At 48.7% G+C, this 19,686-nt stretch overlaps 1 protein-coding gene across 4 annotated transcripts in view; it reads left to right on the top strand.

The window, feature by feature from the left end:
- Window positions 1-19,686, top strand: part of CNTFR (ciliary neurotrophic factor receptor) — a gene marked incomplete at its 3' end in the record, with an annotated part of 459,556 nt that overhangs the window by 391,757 nt on the left and 48,113 nt on the right. For all 4 annotated transcript variants that reach the window (XM_084629637.1, XM_084629638.1, XM_084629636.1 and 1 more), the window contains exon 7: window positions 17,831-17,994. In XM_084629637.1, the coding sequence (XP_084485763.1) occupies window positions 17,831-17,994 (164 nt within the window). The remainder of the gene's footprint in view (window positions 1-17,830; window positions 17,995-19,686) is intronic.

Here is a 19,686-nt window from a genome sequence, read left to right on the forward strand (position 1 = left end):
TATCTGTGAATCTCTAGTGTCCCTCATCTCAAGGGAACCCAAAGCCCCGTACAACCCACAGATGAATGACATCATCAGTGGTATCACACTTTCCATTTGGCTTTGATTCTGTCTGTGTAGGTCTAGAAAAGCTTTGGCTGAGTCTAGGAGCATCTCAGACTTTGTCATAACCTGCTGGATGGAGCAATTAAGATGAAACTACCACAGATATTCTTGTGTTTCTGGTTCGAGCCAAAACCAGACCCAAAAGGTAAACACAAGAATTAACCAGCTTGCCTTCGGTTTCCATCAAAATTCAAGTTTTCTTCCTTTTGAGTTGGGAGAGAAGGCTTGGGGGAAGTATGTGTTTTACCAAAACAATATTCTTTAAAAAACAACAGAGAGAAACAAGCCCAGAAACAAGTAAAATAATTTGTTGGTTTCACAAATGCACCATCAATTATTGGGCCATGGGAGCAAATAAATGATGTTCCCAGTGTTCAGTCAATGCCTTTGATGCAGTGGATATGTCAGGTCTGGGAGAGAGAAAGGTGGGCAAAATCCATGGTTGGTGTAAGCAGATGCAACTCCATGGATTTCAGCTGAGTTGCTTTCTCTCATGCCAAGATGGATTTGGCCCCTGTGTGGACCTAAATTCAGAAAAATTCAAACCGGAAATAAAGCACCAAATCTTAACAGTGAGGTAACTGTGAACCCTGTGGGTCCTGTGTTTGTACAGCACCTGGCACAATGGAGTCCTGGTCCATGACTAGGGCTACTAGACACTATGGTAATACAAATTAATCCTAATAATAGCAGTTGGAACAACTAGCCCAGGGCTGTGGTGTATTGTCCATCACTTGGAGTTGTTAAATCAAAACTGGTGGTCTTTCTAAAAGACTAAGGTGACCTCTACTTCCACTACAAGTTGTTGAACTCAATGCAGGACTCACTGGGTGAATTTCTATGTCCAGTGTTATGCAGCAAGTCCCACTAGATGATTACACAGACCCTTCTAGCCTGAACATCTACAGAAACAATATGTTTACACTTGCAGAGAGTAAGGTGATAGACGCCCCAGTGAGGAGTAAGTAGGCAGCTGGGGAGACAGCAGAGAAATTATGGGAGGAAATCATCGGCAGAGAACCTACTCAAACCTTCCTACATCACCCAAATTGGGCCTCTTCTGAGGCCTCAAAGAGCTTGCTTGACTTTAAATAAATATTTAGCAAATCAAGCAAATCAAAATCAGAAAGGCTAAGGGGACATGCAGCAAGGGACATAAAAGGCATGAAGAAGGGGTTCTTTAAATACATTAGGAGCAAGAGAAAGATGAAGGAAAGTATAGATCCTTTACTTAGTAGGGAAGGAGAGCTAATAATGTGTGACTTCAAGACTTAGTAGGGAAGGAGAGCTAATAATGTGTGACTTCACTTTAAATAAATATTTAGCAAATCAAGCAAATCAAAATCAGAAAGGCTAAGGGGACATGCAGCAAGGGACATAAAAGGCATGAAGAAGGGGTTCTTTAAATACATTAGGAGCAAGAGAAAGATGAAGGAAAGTATAGATCCTTTACTTAGTAGGGAAGGAGAGCTAATAATGTGTGACTTCAAGAAGGCTGAGATGTTTAATGCCTATTTTAACAGGGACCAGATACTAAACACAATTAATAGCAACAACAAGGGCGAAGGAACACAAGCCAAAATAGGAAAGAACAGGTTAAAGAATAGTTACATATGTTAGAGGTAATAGTCAAGTCAGCAGGGCCTGATCAAACTCATCGTAGGGTACTTAAGGAACTAGCTGAAGCAATCTTGGAACCATTAGCACTTATCTTTGAGAATTCGTGGAGGACGAGTGAGGTCCCAGAGGACTGGAAAAGGGCAAACATAGTACCTATCTTTAAAAAGGGGAACAAAGAGGACTCAGGGAATTATAGACCAGTCAGCATAACTTTGATACCTGGAAAGATACTGGCACAAATTATTAAATAATCAGTATGTAAGCACCTAGAGGACAATAAGGTTAACCAGCATAGACTTGTCAAAAACAAATCATATCAAACAAACCTAATTTCCTTCTTCAACAAGGTTACCGGCTTAGTGCATAGGGGTGGGGCGGGGTGGGCAGTAGACATGATATATCTTGATTTTAGTAAGGTTTTTGATATAGTCCCACATGACATTCTCAAAAAAAAAAGGGGGGATGTCTACTCAGCGCTGGTGAGGCCTAAGCTGGAGCACTGTGTCAAGTTCTGGGCGCCTCACTTTAAGAAAGATGCAGACAAACTGGAGAGAGTCCAGAGGAGAGCAACAAAACCGATAAACAGTTTAGAAAACCTAGAGTATCAGGAAAGGTTAAAACAACTGGGCATGTTCAGTCTTGAGAAGAGAAGACTGAGGGAGGACCTGAAAACAGTCTTCCAATATGTTAAGGGCTATTGTAAACAGGATGGTGATCAGTTGTTCTTCATGTGCACTAAAGGTAGGTCGAGAAGTAATTGGCTTCATTGGCAGCAAGGGAGATTTTGGTTTTATATTCGGAAAAACTTTCTAATGTTAAGGGGAGTTAAGTTCTGGAATGGGCTTTCAAGGGACATTATGAAATCCCTGTCACTGGCAGACAAACACTTGTTAGGGCTGGTCTAGTTTACTTGGTCCTGCCTCAGGGCCGGGGGCTGGACTCAACGACCCTTCCAGCCCTACAGTCTATGATATGTAAAACATTTTGTTCCTCGTCATGCACCTTCGCACTGTCTGTCTGGTGTGGAAAGTGGCACCAGTGCGAGATAACCTCAGGTAGCTGGTTACCTGCTCTTCCTGGCCTGTCCCTAGCCATTCCCGCTTCTAGGTTAGGACTCGTCACTGCAGGACTCAACTCTTCCTTGACTGGCCCTTTCATCACCAGGATTGTTCAGACCCAGGACAGCCCACAGGAGCAGTTCCACTTGTGGGAGCTGTAGTGTAAACAAGGCTCAGGAGGGCTCCTAGGCTTTCACCAGAATGGTCTTATCTAGACCGAGATTTAAATCTGTGATATTAACTAGCTCTATCTAATTAACGCCTTCTAAAACTCCAGTCAAGACAAAGCCATTGAATTTTAGCACATGCTAAACTGTTCTAGCTAAAATCCACATTTTATATCTTTCTGAAATTGAGTGAAAGGCATTGAAATGTATCCACACTGGTAGCAAAAAAGAACTAGATTAGTTCCTGGAGGATAGGTCCATCAATGGCTATTAGCCAAGATGGTCAGGGACGTAACACCATGCTCCGGGTGTCCCTAGCCTCTGTTTGCCAGAAGCTGGGAGTGAACAGGGGGTGGATCACTTCATGATGACCTGTTCTGTTTATTTGCTCTGAAGCACTTGGCATTGGCCACTGTCAGGAGGCAGGATACTGGGCTAGATGGACCTTTGGTCTGACCCAATATGTCTGTTCTTATGTTCTTATTCAGTGGGGTCTTCAACAGGGTTAAACTACCCTGACTGAACTAACTTGATTAAAATTAGAAGGAGGTAACTACCCATCAGAGGAATGAGGAGTGAAGCCTTCTACTAGGCGTAGTTTGGGGAAACAACCTGACTAGTCTGAAGATGGAGTTTGATAAGTTTATGAACAGGATGATATGATGGGATTGCCCATGGTATCAGGGGACTGGACTCAATGACCCAGCAAGTCCCTTCCAGTCCTATGTTCCTAAAAAAATCCACCTTTTATGCTAGTCTAGATAGACCATTGTCATCTAACCCTCATCTGAGTGGTGGAGGTAAACACACCTGAGCGCTGTATATACTAGAGCTTCCCCTGATATTGCACCCGCTGGGAATTATGGCCCCAGAAACTCCTAGTGTAGACACAGCCAGCAGTAAATTCAGATGCAGCCTCAGATTAAAGGCTGTTCCTCCCCCGAGAAGTCCAGCCACACATTCAGGAGCTTAGCAGACTCTCCCTGACTCCCTCTGAATGGAATTGAATTGAATCTCAGTTGAGCATGGAGCAAGTCTGGCACTTGTTTCCTTGTCAGACCACCAGCGATGGGGCCCATCTAAACAGCCAGAGGCCTGGGAAGAACTAACCTTCGTTGGTGTGCTTCCTCCCCCTCCCCTGCTCTAGTCTCCAATGGAAAACCCCCTCCCCAGAAGCCCAGAAGATGAACTCTAATTGAGTGGAAAATGACTGGCACATTCTTCTGATGCCCTTTGCTGCTGCCTCGCTTGCCGGTCACATAGCGCCGCTTGTTAGCATCCAGCTGCAAGGAGTCACTCTGTGTTGCCATTTTAAATGATGGCTGCAAGATGTGTTCGAACCCTCCGGCCCCTGTCTCTGCTCAGTAAGGAATCAGGGCTGCTGTCCTCCCCTCTCTGGCCTGGAAACGGTTTTCTGAGTTATGCTTTCTGCAAAGGTATCAGTATTCGCTGAGGCTGGGAGAGGAGCTTGGAGCTCAGGGCAGCCAGGAGTGGGGAGAGGAGCCAGGGTGGCTGGTGCACCCCTTACCATGCTCCATAAGCCAAACGCCTCTGCTCCTTGCACCAAAGGAGCGTGGGAGCCAACGGACAGGTGCCATCAGCAGAGAAGGGAGAGAGCCTGGAGAGAGGGGGTGGGTCATGGGTGGGAGCAGTGAGAGTGGGCCGGGGGAGCAGGTGGAGGCCTTGGAGCAGAGACACACAGAGAGGGACTAGATACAGTGACCATAGGAGCTATAAACCCTCAGGGCATAAACTGACCATTAGCTATTGCAGCTCTGGAGAAAACTTTCCCTGTGGGAAGATTGTCCCATCACCAGGGATACCAGGCTAGATGGGCCCCCGGTCTGATCCATCCTGGCAGTGCTGAAGTCCCTATAGGCAGCGTGAGCCGGCAGAGACACCTTGGCGAGGCCTTACAGCGGGACGAGAAGGAGCCAGCCCATGCCTGAGCTGCCGTAGGCGTGTGATCCAGTTCAAAAGGATCCTCTCCCTGGGGAGGGTGAAGAGCAGTACATTCTGGGTTGGGCAGGGGGAGGACAGCCAGAGGTTACTCATCAGAAAGGACTTGGACTCTATAGGGATGCCTGGATGACTCCCCCTGTGCCTCCAGAGGACACGAAGGGTGTGTCTACACTGCAATAGGCACCCACGGCTGGCCCAGGCCGGCTGCCTCAGGCTCACGGGGCTTGGGCTAAGAGGCTGTTTAAATGCGGTGTTAGATGTTCAGGGGTCAGGCTGCAGCCCGAGCTTTGGGACCTTCTCATCAACTGGCACGGGCCAGCCGTGGATTTTCAGTTGTGGTGTAGATGTACCCTAAAGTGCTAAGGAAAGGAGCGAGAGCTTCCCTCCTGTGCGGGGTGGGGCAGGCGGGGGTGGGCAGGGCCTTGAATCTCATGGCTTCCTGGTTCAGCCCATGGTTTCCATGCAGGAGTCAGGAACCGCTGGTCGTTGGCTGGGAAACACCGTGAAGCAAAAGAGCCGGCTTGTCTAAGGCAAGCCGCCATTGTGCCTGCACTGACGGGTGGGGTGTCGGGTTCAGTGGGCGGGTGCTGGGTGGGATTGGAGCCCTGTGAGAGACAGGAGGTCTGACTCTGGCTGTGTGTACTCTTGGAGCTGTGGCTGCGAGTCCAACTCACGCAGACCCACTCATGCTGGCTCTCTTCGAGCCAGTGTGGCTGGGGTAACACGGCAAGCAACGGCACAGGCTGGCCATGCCGAACACAAACCCGCCTGAACCCTGGGGGTGTGAACTTGGTGTAGCTAGCCTGGGCCACCGCTGCCTCTGCCCGTGCCCCCATGGCTACACTACAGTCCTTAGTGCACTCGCTCCCCGAGAGCTAGCACCAGGAGGTCCGTGCCAGCTGGCAGTCACACCCCAAGCGTAGACGTAGCCTATGACTGTGTCCCCCGCCCTCCGGCATCCAGTCAGGCCAAGCATCGTGCAAGGAAACTCCCCCTCCCTGCCCTCCCCCCCGCCCCATGGCAAAACAGACCAAAAGCATCATGTCTGGGCAGAAAAATGAGTCGTTTACCATCCATAGGGACTGGAACTGGGGGGGACGGGGGGAGCTGCCGCACGCCGTGGCTTGAAGTGGTTTCCCTCATATCCAGGGTTCACAGTTTGGATCAATGGCTCTCAGCGCCCCCACTATACACATTGTTCCAGCACCCCTGCATTTACCTCCACGTCTGTACAGCCAGGTTCTACAGGAGCAGGGAGGGGACCTAGGACCTACTTTGCCTAGGGGAGGGGGGCTAGAAACATGCAGTTTTGCTCCATTTCCTGAAGGGAAAATGCTGGGATGTTCATAGAATCATAGAATATCAGGGTTGGAAGGGACCCCTGAAGGTCATCTAGTCCAACCCCCTGCTCGAAGCAGGATCAATTCCCAGTTAAATCACCCCAGCCAGGGCTTTGTCAAGCCTGACCTTAAAAACCTCTAAGGAAGGAGATTCTACCACCTCCCTAGGTAACGCATTCCAGTGGTTCACCACCCTCTTAGTGAAAAAGTTTTTCCTAATATCCAATCTAAACCTCCCCCACTGCAACTTGAGACCATTACTCCTCGTTCTGTCATCTGCTACCATTGAGAACAGTCTAGAGCCATCCTCTTTGGAACCCCCTTTCAGGTAGTTGAAAGCAGCTATCAAATCCCCCCTCATTCTTCTCTTCTGCAGGCTAAACAATCCCAGCTCCCTCAGCCTCTCCTCATAACTCATGTGTTCCAGACCCCTAATCATTTTTGTTGGCCTTCGCTGGACTCTCTCCAATTTATCCACATCCTTCTTGTAGTGTGGGGCCCAAAACTGGACACAGTACTCCAGATGAGGCCTCACCAATGTCGAATAGAGGGGAACGATCACGTCCCTCGATCTGCTCGCTATGCCCCTACTTATACATCCCAAAATGCCATTGGCCTTCTTGGCAACAAGGGCACACTGCTGACTCATATCCAGCTTCTCGTCCACTGTCACCCCTAGGTCCTTTTCCGCAGAACTGCTGCCTAGCCATTCGGTCCCTAGTCTGTAGCGGTGCATTGGGTTCTTCCGTCCTAACTGCAGGACCCTGCACTTATCCTTATTGAACCTCATCAGATTTCTTTTGGCCCAATCCTCCAATTTGTCTAGGTCCTTCTGTATCCTATCCCTCCCCTCCAGCGTATCTACCACTCCTCCCAGTTTAGTATCATCCGCATGTTCACCCCCTGTCGACTCCTCACCTGCTGGCCGAGCATAACAAACCACAGTATTTACCGGTGACTCTCGCCTGGCCTTAGAGAGGCAGCATGGGGGGCCCATTCGCCGGTGGGTCACCAGCATCCACAAGCTGCTACCCTCATCTGGTGGTTTGGTGGCCCAGCTGTGAAGTGAGCCCAGCTCTCAACGGATATCCGACCTGCGACAGGTTTCCCCCTCCCCTCTGGGGTGCCACCTGGACCTGGGGTACCACTGAGCCCCCCCGACCCACCATCCTGAGCTCCCTTTACATTGTACTGCTGTGACCAGCCTGCCAAGCCCTCTCCCAGGCTCCCACACACATACAGGTAGGGACCCATCCAGCTGCAGTACATACAGATGCTGTGATCAGCTCTGCATGGAGAGGCTACAGCTAAGGAACTGCCCAGCTGCTCAAGTGCACGTCCCTCCCTCCCAGGAGTACAAACCCAAAATTATACCGTCTTGCACTGCACAGGGAACTGTACAGTGTAAGCTCATGAAATTAGCCCTCTCCCTCAATGAGGAGAAGGATATGCAACAGCTTTCTGCCCCAAGTTATGACTCCCACACACTGGCTTGTGATAAAGAAAAAACAAGTTTATTAACTACAAAAGATAGATTTTAAGTGATCATAAGGGATAGCAAACAGATCAAAGCCGGTTACCTAGCAAACAAACAAAACACGCAAACTAAGTTTAATATACTAAAGAGATTGTATATGAGTAGCAACTTCTTTCCTTAAATTATGATTCAAGCAGGCTGCAGAGATTCCTAAGAAGCCAGCTGCACTTGCTTACAGCTAAAAGCCCCAGGTGTTCCTTTCACAGGCTAAAAATCCCTTTAGCCTGGGTCCAGCACTTCCCCCAGTTCAGTCTCTGTTCCTTCGGTGTTTTCAAGAGACTCTTTGGGGGGAGAGTCAGTGAAGAACCACAGTAATGTCACTCCCTTGCCTTATATAGCTTTTGCATAAGGCAGGGAACCCTTTGTCTCAAAGCTTGGTTCCCACGCCAGTCAGTAGAAAAACACTGGTATTCCAAGATGGAGACCAGCACCAGGTGACTTGGTCTCTGGTCCCTTTAGTGTCACAGCTGCCATGACTTGGAGACTGTTTGTAACTTCCTCAGGAAGGCCCCCAGGTGGGAAATAAGCTTCTTCTAGGCCTAGTGTTCTCCCTAATGGTTCATTAACTTGAATGGGCCTTTCCCAGCCAGCCATCTAGACTGACAGTCTTTTGCCTAGTGGGTGTTCCCCAGGTGTAAACAGATTTGTAATACAGATACATAGCCAATATTCCTAACTTCAGATACAAAAATGATACATGCATACAAATAGGATAATCATATTCAGCAAATCATAATCTTTCCAATGATATCTCACATGACCCATCTTGCATAAAATACGTCATTATGTATTAATCATATCATATCGTAATATCTGTGAAGAATATGGGGTGCAGTGTCACATGACCCCCATCCTGATGGGCGCTATTTGGGCCCTGAGTGGCCTTCTCACTAGAAGCCAAGCACCGAATGGGCCGTGGAGAAGTGATCCCCGCAGGCCATAGCTGAGGTGAGGAGTGAGCCTGGAGGACAGTTGCATGTCCTCTGCCCATAGGACACTTTGTCCTTTGCATATAGTGGGGACTGCCAGAGCCTTTCACGAGTACAAACATCATTCTGATAGAGAAGAGACTCCAGCACTGTCATTCCCGTTTGCTGTATGTGGGGGAGGGGGAGTGAACAGCTCCTCTCTGAATCCTGACTTGTGTTTTAACAGCTTTAAAGCAGCCTGACAGATGGTATTTGCATTCTTCAGGCAAAAGAGGGGAGGGGGAAAAAAAAAACACCACCTCACCTCCGCGATTTTTCTGATGGGAGCCTTGGGCAAGTTATCAAAAGAAAATACACGGCATTAAAAATGTAACATCCTGCTGGTGCTAATTATTCCACATATCAAAAGCAATTCAAGGCAAACGCAATTCCAAGCGAACAGCGGAGTGCAGGCCACCAACCTAAGGAAGGGAAAGACATTTTCGGCTCGTTCGGATGCGATAACATGCTCAAATGCAATCCCGGCACTTGAAAGGGCAGGCGTTCCCTGACCCCTTCAACCTGAAAGGAAACCAGAGCATTCTGCAGAACAGCATACAGATTATACGCAAGGGAGACTTCACCACCCCCCAAAACACAGCCACTTCTCAGATGGCAGCCCGGTCACATTGAGCAGCAATTTATAATGTGAGGACAGAGAGAGGCAAAATAGCCTTGGAGTCAAGGCACTGAACTGAGCCGGAAGATCCAGGTTCAGTTCCTGACTCTGCCACAGGCCCCCTGTGTGGTCTTAGGGAAATCACTTAATCTCCCTGTGTCCCAGCTGTACAGTGAGGTTAATGATTCTTCCTTACTTCCAAGGGGCTTTGTGAGAATCCAGTATTAATGTCTGTGAGGTGCTCACGTGCTACACAAATGGGTCTGTAACAACCTACACAGCAGGTCAGTTCAATTTAAACTACTTAGGCAGGCAGAATTAAAAGACCTAGACTGGAATTTGGCCAAACCGTGGAGTTTAATACCCTTACTCTTGTGAAAAATGCCCCGGGATATTGAATGATCCTAAGTGATCGGTTTTACCATTCGGTTGAAAGACGGTGGCTCGGATAGTGCAGTGTGCTGTGGTACTGACTGACAGCACAGAGTGCCTCGTCAGTTCCACTTCCTGCAGCACCTTGGTTTTACTCAGAGAGTTCCTCCTTTCCGCGACTGATGGGGCCGGGCTGCTTAATTTCGGACATATGACAAGGTGACTGGCTGGGGTGAGATCTGAAAAGCTGAGGTCAAGTTTGTCTGACCGGGGCAGGGGCTCTCTGAAAAGGAGGGAGTTCACACAGCATGGCAAGTTTGGAAATGAAAACACGGGAAGGAAATTTACGTGGCCACTCCAGTGTTGCCCTGGCTGCTCTTAGAAGTACTGGGCCGGTAGCAATTGGTAAATAGATCTTTTTTGCTGAGGATTATTTATATGATGAATTTTCCCCATTTTTCTGCCAGTGAATTATCCATGAAGGGATTTTGATTCTGTTTTAAATGAATTGGGTCAGCCTTTGAAATGGGGTGCTACACATTTTATGTGAACTCCTCCTGGACTAGGCACTAATTGTGAGCTAAGTGATTCATTTACTACTTCCACTGTTCTCTGGTCTGCTCCTCATTTCTCATTGCTGGCATGAAGTGGGTTACCTGAGTCACGTGGTATTGTTTCTGCTCTCTGACTGGATGACTGACATTTTTTGAAGGCGCGAAACCAAAGACATCAAATGAGAGACTCAGGGTACCTCCATAAACATGGCAAAGTCTTTGCAAAAATCACAGAACCCCTGTTTGATATCTACTTGTTTGAGTGCTAGCAAGAATGCTCCTGGTCAGTTAGAAAGGTCAATCTTTTCTACGACCTAAATGGTTGCCATGTGGTTCGTATGTCCCCATAGGGTTCAATCCAGCCCATCCCTATGGAGAACAATGCAGGCTTGTCCCCTATGATACATTTGTTATTGTTTTGTACAATCTAATTATAAAAGATTGAAGTGGTAGGGGTTCCCACTTGTTCTACCAGTGTAATTAAACGGCTATAGTTATACCAGTATAACTTCCTTTGGGGACATGCTTATTCCAGGATAAAAGTAGCTTTTTTCTGTCTTAAACCACTTCCCAAGCAACATTATCTTATACGAGAATGAGTATCCTCAGAGGGTTATACCAGTAGAACTATCTCAGTTTAAATTCACACTTTACCTTATCCCAGTATACCTTTCTTGGGTAGGCAAGTCCTTCATTTCACCCTGTTACTCTACAGTGCTTGCTATATTTTCTTTTTGTGTTTTTTACTGCTTGCAAATCGGTCATGAGCCGAGGCTGAGTCCTCTTAGCGGATCAGTTGGTTGATTTAATGTGTATAAAAGAATGCCTTTTGTTCTTCCTACAGCAATCTCTGCAGGTCTCCCAGTCATTTCTGTTGCTCTGTGCTAAACTCCCTTCAGCTTGTCAATAGCTTTTTGGCAAGGGGGTGCCCAGAACTGAACTCTGTACTCCTCAACCCCTGCCCTGTCTGTCTGTCGGTCGGGGCCCCCTCACTATAGTATTTGAGCACTAGATAGCAGATCTCCTCAGTGAAATCCTGAGAACAGATCTAAACCAGTTACAAAGCTGGAGAATGTCTACAGCATGATAGGAAGCAGTTATGCTGTAGACTTTACACTTGATCTGAAGCTGGCATCTGTTAGACTTTCAAAGTTTGCCCCTTCTTGCCCTTTACTGCTGTCTTCCAGGATGTTCCAAACTTCTGTAGGCTCCCCTGTGCTAGTTAATAGGTTCCTCCTCTGTGGTGGTGCAGATGGAAACAAGGTTTTCAGGACTGGCTGCCTTGCACATTGGAATCTCTCTGGGAAGTTATTAGTTGATTGAAGATGAAGGATTTCTTCTTGAACAGTCCATCAGACAAACCAGCTGGTATATTCCAGAGAAGCTAGAACTGTGATACTGATTTATACATAGCTGCAAATGTACACGGCACTTTTCAACGCTAAATTAAGCCGTTTTTCCTGCTCCAAAGAGCTTCCACCCTAAGATGGACAAAACAAACAAAGGTAGCAATGCTAGCTGCGGTCATAGTATCCGGCATTGGCCGAGCCCTGGTCCCACTGGAAACAAAGGTAAAACTCCCACAAGCTGAATAATTTCTTCTCCCTGAACCATCTCTCGCTGAGACCAGGATACAAATGTTCCGTGAAACTAGCTGGCCCCTCAGTGCACAATCAGAATGAACGTATATTCTGGTGTTAGCGAGGTGACACACAGGCGCCTAGATAACCAGAGCTGGGAAGAGTCAGTGAGCTGAGGATATTCTTCAGTTTGACCACAAGCTGCTAGGCTCAAAGCAGAAACCACTGGGTGAGGTTCTGTGACCTGTGCTATACAGGATGATCACAATGGTCCTTTCTGACCTGAAAATCTGTGATGAGAACATGGCGGAAACAGCCCAGTTTGTCACACCATTTTGCAGATTGGGGATGCTGTTGTTCTTCACACAAATCCTGAGAGCCTGACTCCATTTTTAAGCAATCCTTATTCGGGCAAAACTCCCACTGATTCGGGGAGAACTGAACAAGGACCTCAGGGTTGGGAGCACTGTTTTCTAAACACACTGGAGCGCCGTTTGCAGACTCTCTGCTGACCACAAACGTGCAGACCCACTCAAGGACTGAGTCTGATGCTGCTCAGAGCCAGAAGATTCTCTCCCAGAAATCTCCAGTATAAAAGTAGCTTTTTTCTGTCTTAAACCACTTCCCAAGCAACATTATCTTATACGAGAATGAGTGTCCTCAGAGGGTTATACCAGTAGAACTATCTCACTTTAAATTCACACTTTACCTTATACCAGTCTAACTTTCATTTTATACCTCCATTTTGCTTGGGAAAAAAGTTTAGTTCAAAGGGCTGCTCACATGCGAATGGCTCATAACCAAATCTCTGACAAAATGGATGGATTTGTTCCACCCACTGATACTATTTTGGTATTTGTTCTTACACTGGGACTCTCGTTCCATCCACAAAGAGCCAAGCCCATCCCTGGTGCAGCTTCACTGACATCTGGGGCCATAGTCTGCCCTCAGTTATACTGGCGTAAACCCAAGGGGTCACGTATCCAGCTGTCAGCCCATCTGAAGCACATGTGCACCGATCTTCACCCCAGTATCCAAGTCCTTCCCTGTCTATTTGACGAAGTTACTCTGGCTTTACAAATGACAGCAGGATTTGGCTCGGAGCGTGACACCGGGAGAGAGTTTGGCCCTGAGTGTTTGGGTCCTTAGCAAACACAGCAAAGGAGAAACACCTGCAAAGTGAATGGATTTAAGTTGGAGGGTTTGAAAGTTTCCCCTGTCGCAATATCTCACATTCACCCAGCCCAGCGCCTTTCATCCCCAAGGCTTCTCGCAGACTTTCTGTTAAGCTGGATTTTGAAATCATCTGCATTCGTTCAGCAACACAGATATTTTGTTTTGCAAACCAAATCCACAAAGTCCACAGAGCCAGCGCTGGATTTATACTTTTCCGTATGTGTTTGGACTCAAAGGCCCTTTTAATGGAAGCCGATGTCCACCCCAAGCCCCGGGATTCAAAGCAAGAGAAGGAATTACACAGCCATCTGGAGTAGCTCAGGACTGCACAGACCCGACAAATCCTCCCCCTGCTGCTTGTTGATAAAAGGCAAAGCCACCAGAGGAAAATCAGGCCTGATAATAATTGTCCCCCCTCCCCAGCTGGCCTGCTACCAAATGGGGTGATTGTGCCTCAAAAGTGACCCCCAAAAAGCACGTGCATTTGCACACGTCACCTGGCTATAACACCCCACCTCCTCCCCAGTGGATAAAACCTTATAAGGAAAGTCATGGGGGAGTTGAGGATGCTCAGCACCTGGCAGCATCAGGCCCGTAGGATCGCGTCTTTCCAGCTGTCGGCCAGACAGGCCAAGCCCATTGTCTAACCCCCCCGAACCTGACACGATGCAACATGTGACGTGCTGAACAGAGAGATAAGGGGAGCGCAAGAGGTGCCCCTGCTGGGATCGGTCAGTCATTCTCCCAGGCATGTGCACATCTGCCTTGTGACCTCATCTTTTCCTCTCCCCAACCCCCCCCTTTGCGGCTCGTAGGCAGGACAGCAGCAGTGAGGTTCCAGGGGAGGCGAGGGAGGTGGCGGGTTGAGGCAGGGTGCTCCATCCGGGAGGGAGGGAGGACGCTGGTGAGAGAAGGGGCTGAACAGGTGTTGAAGCTGGCATTGTGGCGGGGGCTCCATCAAAGGAGACGGGGCCTGAGGTGTCGGCCAAGCGATGTGGGGCCTGGAAGGCTGGGATCAGAAGTTTAAGAGGCAGCCAGTGAATTGATGCAGCGGCAGGCAAGATGGGTGAAGCGACGGGAGAGGGAAGTTGTGGCTCAAGGATGCAGGCTCAAGATCCCCTGTGTCTCTGTCTGCCGTTCCCATGACTGGTCCCCCGCAATCCTCTCTGCATCAAAGGCCCTCTCCATCCCTGCTCACTCAGGTACCGCTCTCCTGCACTCGAGGCACTCCTTCCCACTCACACCTCCTGCTGGGCCTGCTGGACGGGAACTCGCCACCCAAAGAATAACCAGCCCCCAGTTCTTCCTTCCCCTGGGTTCCCCAGTGCATCCTGCCTTCGCAGCTATGTCGCAAGCACCTCAGGGCAGGGGCTGTTTCTGTGTCGTGTCCAGTACAGCACCATGCACATTGCCAGGGCCCAGCAGATAATAACAACAATCACAGTACAGAAATTGCTCATTAACTAGACAGGTATCTTATGCTGCTGCTGTCCCTCTATCCAGCAGTAGAAGATATCTGGGCCTTGCGGGACGGTTAGATGAGGAGTCTGGGTAATTTCTTAGTGTAACTTCATTTATTTACACTATATTCAACAGTCCTGGAACAGTGGTGGTCACAAGCAGCCCACAGGCAACCCCTTCTTCCAGGAATCTCAGCCCCGCAAGAACTGACTCTAGTTAGAGAGCAGAGACCGAACTCCCTTGCTGCTGGCTACAGCTCCCACCCAAAAGTAATCACATCACAAAACTAACAACAAGCAGCATGACTTCAAAGGCTGAACAGCACTTGCATGCTCAGAAAAAGAACTCAGAAAAAGACTGCGTATAACAGCACCACCCGGTGACTCCTCCATAACACTTTTGGATAAAGGGCATGATCTATTGGCCTTGTGAGTCCTTTGGCCACCTGCCTTTTGTGTGTGGTTGTACCATTGTCCACAGGAATCACCACTGGCCAAAGTCCTGTGGTAGGAAGCAGAGGAGTAACCGTTGCAGGCACCCAGAGGAAGCCAAGGCACTCTAGTTACAAACCTAGGTTCATCCTGTCCAAGCTTCTTCCTGTCGACAGAGAGAACCAGGCTGCAGATTGTGGAACTGTCCAACAGCAGCCAGGGCTAGGGTGGTGGACTCCTCCAGAGGCTGCTGGAGACGAGACAGACAGACACGTTACACTCAGCTTGAGTTTTATTCAAAGGCCTCGAGGATTCCCGTGGGGTCCTCTGCCCCTCTGGCAGACTGCTGCATGGCCAAGAGCTACCCTGAAAGCCCCATCCTCCCTCATACTAAACTTCCAGCGCCCTGGCGCGAGGGGCTCCCTCTCCAGTTCCAGGCTAGGGAGGCACCGGACTGTCGGCTAGCAGGGTCGTGAGCATGGCAGAGACGGAGCAGAAAGGGAGGTCCCCTCCCGAGCCTGAACCCCAATACTGCATGGGGTTGGAGGGAGCCCATCACCTCAGCAGCTCCCCTGGAATCGTGGGGCTCAGAGGGCATAGCTGCATGAGGCCCACTGTTCATCAGACGCCCGCAGAGAGAGGATCTGGGACTGAGAGAGGCTGAGGAGGCTCTGGTTGAACCGGGTCCTCGGCGCCAGGTGTCCCTCTGCTGCTGAGTCCCAATTTGTGAATCCTAGTCACTGATCGTCACCTGGCCAGTCAGTTGCCATGGAGATGATTGGCCAGGGGGTGTATTCAGAGTGGTGGTGGAAGTCATGTCATCTGCAGATACTGAAGGCCAGATGGCCATTATTGGCCTGGCCTCTTGTGTACCACAGGCCAGGAAGCCATCTCCAAAATTGGTGTGATGATACCTCCTGCACAGGCTTGCTCCCTGAGACTGAGGCAAAGCCCAGTGGAGTCAGAGGCCATCTTTGTATTGGCATCAGTGGGCTCTGGGCCAGTCCCCACTTACCCGGAGATAATAGAATTGCTCTCCCATTGTGAAAGTGCGTTGTCGAACCACCTCCCACCCTGCTCCATCTCCGTGCAGCTATAGACGGCTGGTGCCTGTTTGCGATGCTGCAGTGAGGGAAAGAGATCGTGTAGCCCAGTGACTTGTTCTGCCATCACTGCCCTTGAGCGGAGAGCAGAACCGGAGGGATTCGCTCACCTGTTTGGTTTGGAAGGGCCCACACTGGTGCACAGACAGGAGCACACAGCTTTCTCAGGCAGGGTTTATTTTGCAATCTGGATGTGTCCGGCTGTCAGGTTCTGGGGCATATCTGTCTAACCAGCTCCCCAGGAGAGTATAAGCATGAATGGAGAGACAGAACACACAGCTAGGTTTAGGCGCCCTGCAACTTCTGTGCTTCTCACCTGTTCAATAATTAACACGCTGTTAATTACCACAGAACATAGGCAGCAGGTTCAAAACAAATAAAAGGAAGTATTTCTTCATACAACTCACAGTCAGCCTGTGGAACTCCTTGCCAGAGGATGTTGTGAAGGCCGAGACCATAGCAGGGTTCAAAAAAGAACGAGATAAGTTCATGGAGGACAGGTTCATCAATGGTTATTAGCCAGGATGGGCAGTGATGGTGTCCCTAGACTCTGTTTGCCAGAAGCTGGGAATAGGCAACAGGGGGTGGATCACTTGATGATTACCGGTTCTGTTCATTCCCTCTGGGGCACCTGGCACTGGCCACTGTCAGAAGACAGGATCCTGGGCTAGATGGACCTTTGGTCTGACCCAGTGTGGCCATTCTTATGTTATGTTCTTAACATGAAATAGTGCAGCACACTAATGCCCTCACACTGCCCTTGGCCTTTGATAGATTTGCTAAAGCAAATTAAAAGTTTTAGAAGTTGGGAGTTCAGTTCAACAATGCTTGGTGGGACACCGCCCCATTCCCCAAGAAGAAAATGGCCTGTCTCTAAGTATAGTAATGATTGATTTGCTGTCGATACCCTAATATGTCTTCAGCTTCAAAGCGCTTTACAAACTTCAGCTAATTACTCACTCAAAACGCCTCTGAAGTAGGTGAGCAAATATTCCAATACCCCAAACTAGAGCCAAAGGGGAAGAGGCTGAAAGTTGGGGGAAGAAGGTAAAACAGAAGGGACTTTTGCTCTGGGTGATCATGAAGAGTCAGTAACTGACCTGGGTTGAATCCTATGTTCTCAGTCCTTCTGAAGCCTAAATCTACATCAAAGTCAAAGACCAAATTCTGAGGCTTTTACTCAATTCTTATGCAGGCCAAACTTCCCTTGAAGTCAGCTCGGCTGAGTAATGAGCACCAGCTTTGGCCCTTCGATTTCATAGGAACATAGGATGTCAGACTGGAAGGGACCTCCTGGGTCATCCCCTTGAAAATGATGGTTTGGGGTCAGGACTGAGCACAGACGGCTTAGAAGTGTACCATACAAGTGTCTATAACTCATTACCAGTCACCTCATCTCACTAGTCCTCTAGTACAATGTCTGTCTGTCTCTCTGTCTATCACCCCTGTACATGTATCTGTCTGTGTGACCCTCCTCGATGTAGTACCTGTTGCTTCTAATCTGTACAGGGAAAAGCATCTGCTATTCCACGTATTTACTGTATGCTTCATAAAACATATTGCAACATAGCCACAAAGTATAAGACGGAGTCTAGAAGCTACGTGGCCATGTTGCACATGTGGCTGATATTTTGTGAGTGGCAAAATGTACCATGGGAGGAAGTTACCTGTGGTGTGTTTGTACCTGGAGTAGAGCTACCCCAGCCCTGTATTGTGAAATAGCATGAGAATGGACTAAGAGTATAAGGTGTAAAAAGACCTTTCTGTATTATTCCAGTAAAGCCGGACCCTCCAGAGAACGTGGTGGCCAAGCCCGTATCCAACAACCCCCGGAGGCTCGAAGTGAGGTGGCAGAACCCTTCCTCTTGGCCTGACCCCGAGTCCTTTCCGCTCAAATTCTTCTTGAGGTATCGCCCCCTCATCCTTGACCAGTGGCAACATGTGAGTGACCTCTCAATCGCCTTCACTGAGGGCCAGGTGGTGGGGGGAAGGCTAGGGGGTTGTTGGGTTGTGAGGCCCAAGCCTGCAGCCTCTCCTTACCTGCTGTGAAGTGAGTGGAGTTAAGGGGGACACTAAATGCCTCAGAATGGGCCTATGGCTTGGGAAGGACCTCGGACAGGAGGTGCTCGGGAACGGGAAGGGGCTTTATTGCTGCGAAGGCGCGGTTACTGCCTGGTAACCAGCTTGCAGAAAACGCACATTTGATTCTTTCCTTCATGTCAGGCCCAGCAAACGCAACCAAGAGCCGGCGCCCCTTTCAAGTCCCCATTCCGCCTTCAAACCACTCCCCCACCCTGCGCTGTACTATGGGGCCAGTCTCTATTTTCCATACGTATGTTCTACATAAAGGTTGCCCGCTGAGACGTAAGAGCCATTTGAAGTGTAAATGTCACCGCATTTAAATGCGCTCTGCCATGTTAGACTCCAAACCAGAGATAAAAAATACCTTGGGCCAGAACACGCTGTACTGTCAGGGACTCCGCCTGTGCCTTGACGTTATCGTAGTTTTACTTTTATTTCTTGTTTTTGTTTTTTAAAGAAAGTCGTCAGTGAGGCTCTTAGGACAGAAGTCCACGGTTAGCTAGAAGACCTGGGATAGCATGGGTAACAGCATTTTTGAGTCTCCATGGTCCGTTCAACCTTTGTCTTCTCTTCTGAGACTGGCTGACTATAATCCCAAGTAGGGCGATGTTTGGTGGTGGTCTGTGCGATGGGGAGATTATTAGCTCACTGGCAAACGGAGCGAGACCAACAGCTTGGTGGTAGACCTGCATTTCAGCTATGTTTGTAGAGCTGATCCATGTTTCTTTGTCAGACGGGCTTTTTTGATGAAAAAAGATCTTTTGAAGGCAAAGAAAATTTCTGTGTCAAATTTTTGGGTCCTTGGGTGTTTTCTTATTTTTTGACCAGGCGAAAATGTGTAGTTTTGTTCCCAATTGAAATTTTTGTTTCTCTTTTTGAAAATCAAGAAATTCTTGGCTTTGGGGGGGAATTTTTGTCCCCCTTTCTTTCTCTTTACCCCACCCATTTTCCCACTGGAAAGCAGGGGGGTGAAGAGGGGAGGGGAGCCTGACAAATAAAACCTACAAATAAAAATATGGTTTTTTAGGTTTTTGAACACTTTCATAAACAAAGAAAAAATTGTGTTTGAAATGCAAAATTTGGTTTCACTTGGCCAAAAATCAGAAGACCCAGGGGAAGTTTCAAACAAAGCAATTGCAGACAGTGCTTTTCTGACCAGCTCTGTTCTTTTGGCTCCTTGCAGGAATGACATGAGCAATCAGATGATCTTTCATCTATCTTGTTTTGGGATGGGAGTAACCTGCCTGTCCACACCAGTGACAGCAGCAATCCTGCTGCCTACAGCTCCTTGGGTCAGGGTGGCTATGTCTGTCTCACTATGAGCTCTCAAGATAGGCCGGCCCGCTCGGTCTGATTGTGTGTCTGAGTGCCGGTCATTTTATGCTGTGCCTCAAGAGAAAAGGGGACTTGGCAATTTTTCAGCCTCCTGGAGTCTGTTAAATACGATTGCTGGCATTTGAAACTATGTTAAGGGCGGAAGGATGGTCCCGTGGCTAGGGATGCTAGCCTCAGATGTGGGAAACTTTGGTTCAAGCCCCTGCTCCGCCACCG

This window comes from Lepidochelys olivacea, assembly GCF_965140295.1.
Source record: "Lepidochelys olivacea isolate rLepOli2 genome assembly, chromosome: 5".
NCBI classification, from domain to species: Eukaryota; Metazoa; Chordata; order Testudines; family Cheloniidae; genus Lepidochelys; species Lepidochelys olivacea.